At 36.6% G+C, this 12,068-nt stretch overlaps 1 protein-coding gene across 1 annotated transcript in view; it reads left to right on the top strand.

Annotated features, from left to right (window-relative positions):
* Positions 1 to 786: 786 nt before the first annotated feature.
* LOC120626822 (F-box only protein 9) overlaps positions 787 to 12,068 on the top strand; it is a 40,374-nt gene continuing 29,092 nt past the window's right edge. The window contains exons 1-6 of the mRNA XM_039894583.1: positions 787 to 962; positions 3,492 to 3,623; positions 5,885 to 6,028; positions 7,619 to 7,769; positions 8,874 to 9,022; positions 11,238 to 11,401. Coding sequence (XP_039750517.1) covers positions 960 to 962; positions 3,492 to 3,623; positions 5,885 to 6,028; positions 7,619 to 7,769; positions 8,874 to 9,022; positions 11,238 to 11,401 — 743 coding nt within the window. The 5' untranslated portion in view covers positions 787 to 959. The remainder of the gene's footprint in view (positions 963 to 3,491; positions 3,624 to 5,884; positions 6,029 to 7,618; positions 7,770 to 8,873; positions 9,023 to 11,237; positions 11,402 to 12,068) is intronic.

The raw sequence follows: 12,068 nt of genomic DNA, 5'->3' as shown, positions 1-12,068 counted from the left end.
AGAACAAAGATGAACATTGTAAGGATATGAACATTCCGGCGAAGACAATTAGGGAGCTACCTCAGTTGATGTCGAAACTTTGAGATATGGTCGAATTTGCGCAATACAAAAATAAAAAGGGTGCACAAAATCTGAAGCAGTTCTAGTTTGACGAGTAACTCTTCTCTTGTATATATCATAATTTTATATCTACTTTTCTATTGGCTTTATGTCATAATGTATATGTATTACTAAATACGGATGTTCCGAATTCATTGTTTCAAATTGAATTAATTTGATTTTGTCTCTATCAAATTATCATCAATATTTAAATCATTGTCATCTAACCATTGAATTATATTATAAATTATTTTCAAAGTTTCTTTATTGCACTACAAAATTTCGAAAAAGTCGCATCAAGGAATTATATACAATTGTGTCCTAGAACGCTTGGTGCCAATAAATAATTTTTATAATTTTTATATATAATTTAAATAAACAAAAAATACGAACGGTCCTAATATACTTCCTTGCGGAAAACCACTAATGATATCTCTCCAATTCGATCTGAAAGTACGTTTATCGAACTTCAGAAGTTTTGAGACTTCTGTGCATTGTTTTCTGTTACACAAATAGCTTGACAACCAATCAAAAACCTTACTCCTTATGCCTCAATGCTTCAGTAGTCAGCATTAACAGGCATTTGGCAATTCCTGTTAATTGACGCGTCAATTTTAGATGAACATTACTTGACACATTTATTATGGATTTCAAAATTTGACACTTGTTTATGTCAAAACTGTGGTCAAATCGGATTGTATTTGTTGAGTGTTGATCGTGTTGGATTTTTTCAAAATAAATATTTCAATTTCATTACTTTTTTGAAAAGTAATTCTCCTTCACGATTTAATTAATAATAAGAAAGAGAACTAAGGTTTTTTGACTACAACTATTATTCATAGTTGAGACACCACATAGCCATGGTAAGAAGCAACGCAATATATTTTGCTAAATATTGGCAATATGTTGTTCTATAAATGGATAAAAACGACCGCAAAATGAATTAATTCCTAGCTGAATTTATTATGTAATGTGTTAATTTCTGAAGCCTTTAGATAGGTCGCATTAGTAAGTGTTACTAAATTCAACACAGTGGTTTGTCAATAAAATTGTTATTAAATCAGTAATAAACTTAATTTTATCAATTAGATATTATATTTATTATTGTAACTTAAAGTATGAGGGATTTAACAATCTTGATCATATACAACTTTATTCTCATTTGTATTGTATTCTCTAGTGTGAAAGTGTTGTTTTTTTAGTTAAAAATACATCTCTCTGTACAATCAATATTTTATCACAAAGTAGCTATAGAAACGCTAGCAAAATGAACAAATTTATTACTATTCTAATATAATCTCCACCTCTGTCTTAAATTTGTTCATAAAATTGTTCTCTTGCTGCTGAATATCCAGAAGTGCATTGAGTAGCTTGTAGAATGAATGTGTTGCGTGAAAGAGCAGCATCTAGTACAATTCTATCTCCTCTAATGTAGGGCAATAAATGCAAGGGCAAGGGGTTTTAGGTTATTTAACACCTGGTTAAGTAGATGTTTGAATGTAATGTAATCTTCCAATCCAATTTTCAACCACTGATATCAAAATATTTGTAAATTATAGTTAATTTTCATTACTTGTTCTATAATTACAAAAGCATAATTAAAAAACATTAAAACTAAATCTATTTTAATTTTATTTATTTTACCACAAATTAACATAATTTGAGATATAAAAAATAATGCGCTAAGATTTTAAGCAATAATTATATTTTTTAATATTTGCAGAACATATAAATGCTGCACTGTTCTAAACATTGTAACTAGCTTCTATGTACTTTGTATTAAGCAAATAAATTTTCCTTTTTGCGATTCATTAGTCATAATTTTAATAAAGGTAGAAAGGTATTAGCACTGATTTAGTGGTCAATGCATACATCCATACCGTATATTATTAATGCAATAATGTGTTTCATTGTTATCCATGTTAATATCTACTGCATAAATTTTCATGAAACCTACTTTTTAATACCCTCGAATTATTATTATATACCATTCTATGCAATAGACTGCTAAAAACTAGCTCGCGAATTCGTAAGCGTAAAACTTCTGATTTGTTTACACAATATTACTCGACCCGCCGCGTCGAGTTGACCGCCTTCGCTATTACTTCGTTTGATGGGCTCCTAATCGGGCTAATAAATGCCAAAAATATCATACACGAAGGTGTGTTTAACTACAAGCTTATGTGATTAGCGCGTTCAAACAAACAACTTAGACATGATGTAGAGACAGGTATGTTATTTTTGTAATTTTTATTAGTGTTTGGAAGAATTATCAATTTTATAAATTTAAATGCATATAAAAATTTTTTTTTTTCGGAACCTACAGGATTCTTATAACATAGGAGCTAATAACATACCTATAGGTGTTACAGATAAAGCTGATCAAAACAACAAACCTTTTTTGTTTCGTTTCGTTCGTATCTGGACACATAAGAAGCGATTAGATACTTCGATTCTTATGCATAGCAAACATCGGGAAAACAGTTACATACATTTTTTTTACTACCAAAAAATCAAGACGGAATCTGAGTAATCTTGCAAGCAAGTGAAGTGGTTGACAGCTTATGCTGCATTATCACTTTATCATGAGGTGTTAAAATTTAACGTGTAATAATTGGTCATCGAACAATTTCAAACAGAAACACATTATCTAGGATTGGAAGTTTAAAATTATCGGTTCTCTGCGAAAAAGCGTACTAAAATATGGGTATATTCTTCCGGTGATTGGAAGTCGAGACCTCATACGTGTAAGGTCTCAACGCGTAATGCAACGCTGGAAAGCCAAAGAAATCGTTAAAGGATTATGGTTATCGCTCGACCTATGGATAGATGTTGAGTTTAAAGTTATGTTGACACAGTTAGGGCGGCAGAATAGAATAGAGTTACTTTATTTGCTGGAGTGTTGTACACATATTTTGGTCTTAGAATAATTATTTGTGACTTCGAAACACTTTACTAATTCTCAAAAGTGCAAAAATTCGAATCAAATTCAAATGTTATAAAAAATTTTGGGCGATCTGCAATGGCACTTGCAGATTTTATATTATTTATATCCAGTGCTCAGTGTATTTCTATAAAGGTAGCATTTAACGTTGGTTTCTTTTCATTTTAAAGAGGATCTGGTTGTCTGGGTATAAAAGCACCAGTTTGTGAATATATCACCTTAGGTTTAATCTTTTTTGGAATCATACATGTCTAAGTCGAGCAGTGGTTTTAAATCAACTGATGTAAGACCACTGCTCGACGTAGGTTTTCCGTATGGATTTCATGGATGTCTTGAGCAGATTGGGTCCAGTGCAGCAGCAGGCAGCTTGTAGTCGTCTGTACGTCTCGTTGGAGCAACTCCATACGGCCCGCCTATTGCTAGCTCATGTATTTTTTTGTCGCGGCAGGCGTCGGCGGCGGGCACGGGTGCGGACGGCTCGGGGGACTGCGAGGGCGAGGAGCAGGAGGACTCTTCCTCATCCAATCACTCTGTTTGCGACCCCGCAGAGGCATTGGATAGCCTGCAGCTGAACGATAAGGTGCCCATTGATAATGTAGAGCGAAGATTGTCGTTATAATCATCCACACCCTAATAAAGGTTGTCATCATCGTCAATCATTATATTAAGGTCATTAAAGATTGTCAACATCGTTATCTCTAGCTTATTAAAAATTGTCATAATCTTAATATTCAGCCTAATAAAGATTTTCATTATGATTCTAAGTTTATTATAGATTGTCATCATCATCATCATTCCATTTCAATATGACAGGATCATTACTATCTTCAGCCTATTAAAAAATTGTCATCATCGTAATATTCAGCCCAATAAAGATTTTTATCATGATTCAAAGTTTATTATAAATTGTCAATATCATCATCATTCCTCCATGAAAATATGACACGATAATTATCATCTTCAGCCTATTAAAGATTGTCATCATCATCACCTTCAGATTATTAATGATTGTGATAATTTCATCCTCAGTCTATTTATCTTCTTTTGCTGTGCTTAGGCTTTGTTACTCTCTCCTTAGGATCTAGGCCTTCCAGGCTGCTCAAATGCGGGTTGGCGGGCTGTTCACATGTTAGTCATAATTACTGGGACTGATCTATTATCATACTTTTGCAATATCTACTAGGGATTGGGTTACGATGCCAATTTTTTGACAAAAAAAAAAAATCTTAATTATTTCTAATTTAACCTAGGCTTGATAAGTGAATCCAGGACCTTAAAATTCGTTGCCAAACATGCTAATTACTAAACCATCAAAGCAGTGAATATTGGTCGTATGGTAGGCATAACACAACAATACATATAGTAGACCAGAATGCTTATACAATTCACAGGTGTAAAAAGTTTCACTTCATGTGATAGGGCCCATCATTGTTTATAGCCTAAACGTATATGTAGCGCTAGGCTGCAATCATATGGTATGGTAATAATGTAAGGCTAAGTTGGAGCAAGCGTACCTGGACGGCAGGTGATAAAGAAGAAAGTCTAAAGAGCTTTCCAGGTTTTTTCGGGGACTTTTCATTAAAAATGAGCATGCAAAGCGCTTCGTGGCATATCAACTATGTAAGGGTGCAGCCTCTTTCATTGTAATGCCCACTCTCGTTTTTATTACGATTCCCAAAGTGTAAAACGCGACCATATGACTAAGACTCCGCTTTCCGTCCATCTGTCTGTGTCTGCCTGTCTAACAGCATAATGAATCTCATGAACCGAGATAGTCAGAAAGTTAAAATTGTCACAGATTATGAAGATATCTGTTTCTGTTGTCGCTATAACTCAAATACTAAAAAATTCAATAAAAATTGAAAAAACCTTCGACTTTCAATATCGTGTAGGTACTACTAATTAAGTATTTCATTTGATACCATACCACCATATTGAGGGAGTTGTGAATAAAAATAGTGATAAACCATTTTGTGGCGGCAGCCATCTTGGATTTGAAATTTCATAATGTCATAGTGTATAGAATTCTGCTACTCAAGCCCTTTTCATACCAATATTAAAGAAGAGGTGAAACAATATACGACATCAACATTAATCCGTTTCATTTTGTGGTGGCGACCATATATTATTTTCTATATATTATTGGCTATATATTATTTTCATCAAACAGCTCAAAATACTCCCGACTAATTCACCTTTCAAACAAAAGTAACAAAATCAAAATCCGTTCGGGAAATACGAGTACGATGCCAGACACACGCACACTAGACAAATAAAACCTATAACACCCTGTCGTTTTTGGGGGGTTATTAAATAGTTAAGGGGACTACAATATAACAAGCACGATTTTTTTGCTCGATTTTAAAGACAACAAGTAGAGGTTATTTACTTTTTCATGAATCCTGCGGGAACCGTCCAGTTTTCCTGGATAAAAAGCAATACCCTGGTCTCAATCCAGGGTATAATCTATCTTCATTAAAAAATTCAGTTAAATTGGTTCAGTAGTTTTTGCGTGAAAGAGTTAAACATCTATCTATCAATCCATACCAACTTTCGCATTTATAATATAAATAGGACATAATCACTTTAAAACTAGATAATTAAATTAAAATAAAACGTTTATTTAAGTTAGATTCAACATACAACAGACATGATTTTTTTGCCGTTTTGATAGATAATGCTACGGAGCCCTTTATGCGCGAGTCGTACTCGCACTTAGCTTTATTTTTATAGTGACAGCTATATAAGTACGGTTTAGATAGTTAACTGTTTAGTTTATAAACAAATATATTTTCTTAGATAGTTAACTGTTTAGTTTATAAACAAATATATTTTCCGCAGAAAGAGGATATTGAAGATGAGTTGACGGTGTTCCGGCAACAATGGCAGCGCGAGCTGGAATCCACCCCCTCCCCGCACAAGGAGTGCCGGCCGGCCCCGCTGGCTCAGCGGGAGCCCGTGCAGCCGCTCACTGATGAAGAGAAGGTATTGTGGTGCTAGTTGCGCCTTCCTAAACTAAGTGTACCACCACCACCAAAGAGTATGTCACAGAGTATATGATACAGTACTCCGACGATAGCGTGAGTTGGAGGGAGTTGACTAATGCAGATGGTTACACACAGGTGATATAGTTGGTGGCATCATAGAAGTCTCAATAAAATACACTAGAAATGTTATGTACGCGTCACCCTATCGCGATCGCCGCGAACGAGACTCTGAGCACTCGAATTTTAACAAAACTTAAATAACAGTTAACGACTTAACAATTATTAAACTACATTGCCCCTACCCTTTTAAACCACTAGTGTACGGCCGTACGCTATTGTTAAAAACATAATGAATGACTTGCAGCGCGTATACGAAATTGTACGGTAACAAATTAATAACTAATAATAATCTGGTGAAAGCTGAAAAGGAAAAATTATCTAAATACTTGGACCTTGCTTATGAGATTACCGCCATGTGGAATATTGAGTCGACCGATATTGTTCCCATCGTCGTTTCAGTCAATGGTCTTCTCGCGAAAAGCTTCGACCAACATCTTAAGAAGCTTTCGCTTGGTTTTTGGATCAAGGGTCGGATACAGAAGGCAGTAACCTTAAAAGTCCTTGAAACGGCGCGTACCGTGAGGAGGTTCCTCACTCTGGAGCCCTGACCGCCAGTTACTTGGGCATTCAAAAGCGCCGCAAGTGGAGGGTGGATGTTTTTTTTTTTTAATTTTTAATAGTGTTTTTTTAAGCATTGTTAAGAATTACAAAAAAAAAAAATTCAATACATGGTAGATAAATAATAATAAAGCCTTTATTTCCATAAGACATTCATATTCGTGTTTATACATAACAATTTTCAGTTGTACATAACCATTAGGTAATTCATTATAATTTCAGTCATTGTGTGAATGTCAAATTTTTATCTTAATTATTTTTTTGTTATTTTAGTATGTCATTTATAAAATCGTTGTATGATTGGTATTTGATTTCAATGCCCATTTTTGGGCATACGGCTCCTCCATCCTTTTCCATCTATTTCTCTAACCTAAACTAATATATCGGCGAAAAAATGCAGAAGGATCCTGTAAGTAGACAACGTTAACTTTTTGATTTGATTTTTATTTCAACCCACATTTTTAACAGTATACAAAAGTAGCGCGCGCAGATGTAACAGGCTGTTTTTTTTATTTCACTACAAGTTAGCCTTTGATTGCAATCTCACCTGCTGGTAAATGATGGTGCAGTAAGTTGGTAATTGGCTAACCTGTTAGGGTTATAGCAGTTAAATTAAACCCATACCACTAATCTGTTTCTATGCGACGTTGGTAACTAGCCAAGGCTCAAGCATTCCCACCAGACCAGACCAAAGAAAATTCAGAAGTTATAATGTACGCATCGAAACTGCCACCTATGGGCTTACTAGAATGTTTTTGACTTTGACTTTGACCTAATTGCCCCTGTCGGGGATCGAACCCGGGACCTTCAAGTCTCAAAAGTTGCGAGGATGCAGTATACCAATTAATCTCTGTATTGCATGCAGTCAGCAGTGTGTGTAGAAATTCAATTATATTTTTATTTTTTCAAGGCCAAACAACTTTTTCTATGCGGCGTGGAAATGGAGCGTGGTGGAAAGCTGTACGAAGCCATTCAGCACTATAAGCGTGCCATCCAGATTCTGCCCGACGTGGAGATCCGGCTATATGAAAGCTCCGAGCTCAGGACGGACACTCCTACAGGTACAACCACAGACTGTACTTTAACTTAAAATAACATTCAAGCAAAGACACAGAGCTAGGTTACATAGGCAGTTTCGTTTTTACTACCACTGTATGGTTTTGTTACCTTAGAATGCGAAAAAAAAGTCATAAGTCAAAAATATCTTTATTCAAGTATAGTATAAATGCAAAATGCATTTAAAAAAAATTAGGAACCGACAGTATTTGAACCTGTGACTCGCAGCCTGAGCGCTTTAACCACTAAGCTATGGCGGAACAACAAACAACTTCTCCCACGGTGAAGTATTTATTTGTTTTTTTCAAATAATAGGTATCTTATTAGCAAGTCACTCATTAAAATCTTCTAAAAGTTACCCCTGTAATTGCCATGATTCACAAGTAAAATATCGTAAGATTTATAAGTTACAATATTCTCATGAGTTTACAATGTTATTTATTTGACCGTTTAAAGAAATAGGTATAATTACTGTAGCTTCACTATATATTTATATAGATGGTGATAACTTCGTTCGCCAACTTAAACCTAAAGCTACGAGGGTTCCAAACGCGCCCTGGTCTAATTATTTAGGCCTACTTGAAATAAATGAATATTGAATTTTGACCGCTAGGCAACGACTGACATGGATTTTTATGAAACTTTTGCCGGCCGCTGCTCGCGTGTATTTGGCCAGTACAACAATTTCGATTCATCAACTTCGCTACTACCGACAATGTGTCCCAACAACACAAAAACACATAGCAAACACAGCGTCTTCGCCGGCGAAGACGAGGGCCCCGATTTCTCACGTCATCCGGACGTGGACCTTTACCACGGGGGCGTTCGGACTAAACAATAAATAGTCCAAGTCCAACAACGCTCAGATTAACTTCGAACCGAGCGGAGGTCCGAGTCCTCACCAGGCACCCTCGTGTTGACGTCTCCCACTTTCCCCCGATGTCTTCGAACCCTGGGCTCTCCTCATGGCGAGTTTTCGCGCTCGCCCCACTCCTCCGGTGATCAACTTCGTAGAAGGTTGACAAAACAATGCTCAAATACCCAAGCGTGTTTGAGATTAACGACCTCCATCTTGCAACTAGTCTATTAATATCAGAATGAATTTACAGAAGAATATGAAATCGAGGAAGTGTGCCACAGCGAGCGAGCGGAGGACAGTGATGATGACGAAGCAGTGGAAGGGGAAGAGCTGGTGGCCAGGCTGCAGAGGACCCTCGCCAGGAAGGGCCATCTGTTCCAACCAGTGTATCAGACCAAGGTTCTCTGTCTTATCTATCTATATATATAAAAGAAAAAGTTTGGGTATGTTCCGTATAAGCTCTGAAACGGCTGGACCGATTTCAATGAAACTTTCAGGGAATCTCCGGATTGACCTGGCGAGTAATCCTGTAAAGTTTGGTGAAGATCGGAGCACTCCTATTTTTGAACTGTCAAACTGTCAAATACAGCTTTTATTTAGTATGATGATATTCTATTGTTGGGTGTACATGGATGTAGATAATGATCTTCACCCGCTCGAGAAGAGAATAGAAGAGAATGAATACGGAGAGAAATAAATGATTGAATGATCAATATATTATGAGACTTAAATTAAAAATTTAATGATGTTAGTCTATTGTTTAAATAAAATAAAGCAAAAGCTAGCCCAGCGAAGCGGGCTGGGTACGCTAGTTTTATATAAATGTGCGAGTGAACGGGCAATTTTACCCGCTTTTGAGTCCACCAATGCCTTTGAGTAATATATAACTTTTTTTTATTCCACTATAAGTTACCCTTTGACTGCAATCTCACCTGGTGGTAAGTGATGCAGTCTAAGATGTTAGCGGGCTAACCCTCTAGGGAGTATTGTAGTCATAACCCTTATACACACTTAATCGCACTTAATCGCTTAGCGGCACGACTTTGTTGGTGGGGTGGTAACTAGCCACGGCCAAGGCCTCCCACCAGACCAGACCAGAGAAAGTTCAGAAATTGTAAATTCCCTGCCGGGAAACCAGGGACCTCCTTCTTAAATTTCCAGCGCTCACCGCTGCGCCAGGTAGGTCGTCAGAAAGAAATCTTATTGAAAGAAAATTAAAATTATGAGACTGCCAACTACACTTTAAAATCATTATTAGCTGATGCCCGCATTCTTCGTCCGCAATTTTTACTGTTTTTTGCAAATCCGTGGGGAAACGTTTATTTTCAGAGGATATAAGCTTTGAGAATCGGTGATAGCTCAGTGGGTAGGACTTCGACTTCACTTTCGGGGGCCTAGTTCGAATCCTATCAAGCAAAATGTCAACAGTATCAAATTTGACTGAATACACGACTCAAATAATTGAAAACATTGATTAGGGATATCAATTCGATGCTATTTATATATATAATAATATAAAAATGCCAACATATTAAATTTACAAAAAAACGCATGCCTCTTCAAACTTCTTAGTATCTTAATAATCTGTTGCCTGACGAGGTGTATACTGTTAGAGACTTAGGTGTTATTTTGGATACCAAATTGTCATTCAATACACACATAGACCAACTAATCAGTAAATGCTACAAATTGCTGGGGTTTGTTTGGCGTAATTGTAAAACTTTCAATTCTTGACTGGCTCTCAAAACGGTCTACTTTGCATTAATTCGGGGTCTCTTAGAGTATTGCTCCAGCATTTGGAATCCACTATATAAGCATCCTATTCTAAGGATTCAAAGAATCCAAAAACTTTTTCGTTTCTTGTTGTCAGTTCATCAAAAAAAACAATTCGTTTTAACCTCATATAGCGAAAGATTAATTAATTGAATGAACGCTTCATAAGTGCCTGTGATAGGCCTACATGAATAAAGAAATTTTGAATTTGAATTTTGAATTTGAATTCATTAGAAAGTCGTCGTTGGGTATCCGATCAAGTATTTCTCTACAAAATTTTAAATAATAAAATCAACTGTCCAAATATTTTGATAAAAATTAAATTTATCGTTCCGCGTAAAAATGCGCGCCTCGGTAACTTCAAACCGTTCGTTGGCAAATTGTATAGAACTAATTTAGGCGCTCACAGTATCCTGGCTAGGATCTGCCGAGACCACAACAAGCTATTCCAAGCCACTCGTGCCGACATCCACTCATTTTCTCTTCAGCAATACAAAAAAAATCTAAAAATTGCCTCGTACATTTCTGTTTTGTTTTAATTTAAGTTATGTTTTTGTTTCTGTTTTCAACTTCATAATACAGTGTTTCCTTCGTTACAACAATAATATAATTGTAAACTTGCGAACCCGCACTTGTGTGTTTTTTTTCAGATACGCATGCCGGTTTGCCAGTAATTGGGTTTACACTACAACTTTATGTTTCTCAATTTTGTAGTTCCTAAGCTAGTTTCAGTGTACTGTTGGTGAACCTAATAAATAAATAAATATCTCTGTAAATTTTCTCTGTGGTGGACAATGAAAGTGTACGCATTCATTCATTCAAAGTGGCGTATGTCCGGCAGAGCGCGCACATGTCGTGGCTGCCGTACGAGGTGGTGCAGCTGGTGCTGCGCTGGGTGGTGGGCGCGGAGCTGGACGCGGGCTCGCTGGAGCGCCTGGCCGCGACCTGCCGCGGGTTCTACGTCGCGGCGCGGGAGCCCGAGCTGTGGCGCTGCCTGTGTGTCAAGTGAGTGCGCACACACGCGCTCTTACTCCAACGTGCTATCATACGAGACCGTTATTTCCTAATAAGGTCATATAAGGTTGCCTAGCAGAGATCGCTAGTTACCGATCCCCGCTTCATTCTTGAAGTATAAATAAGTGTATAAATAAATAAAAATTATTCTGACAACCTTTAATTCAATTCTTGTTTATGGCTTTTGTCTCTGCCGACTGGGCACAAGGTCCTTCGCCATTGTCTTGTAGATGGAGAAGGCACGGAGGAGATTGATCGATGAAAGCTATGGAAAGTTAATTTTTAATATGTAAGTACCTGGAAAGAAATAGTTCTTCAACCTTTTCTCTTCAACCTTCGAGATAAATCGAAATTGCTGTACTAGGCGAATACATAAAGAAGTTAAAATAATGACGGTGCATAGGCAGTATATCGCGGGTATACTGAAAAATGCTCAAAATCAGCTAGCACAGTTTCACATCAAATAAAAGAGTACTGATAATTTTTTTATACTCTTTATTTGTACACCACCGAAAGTCAATTGGAAAAGCAGAAACTCAAAGTGATGGGATAACAAAAAACAGCTTTATTAAGGCCTTTACTTAGTAGCGATCCCGACCAGCTACCTTATTTCCGTTTTTACTAAACCTAGGCATCGCCTAAATCGAATGCATAATGA

This window comes from Pararge aegeria, chromosome 10 (assembly GCF_905163445.1).
Source record: "Pararge aegeria chromosome 10, ilParAegt1.1, whole genome shotgun sequence".
NCBI classification, from domain to species: domain Eukaryota; kingdom Metazoa; phylum Arthropoda; class Insecta; order Lepidoptera; family Nymphalidae; genus Pararge; species Pararge aegeria.
The sequence above is the reverse complement of the archived record's forward strand: the minus strand, read 5'-3'. Positions and strand labels throughout refer to the sequence as shown.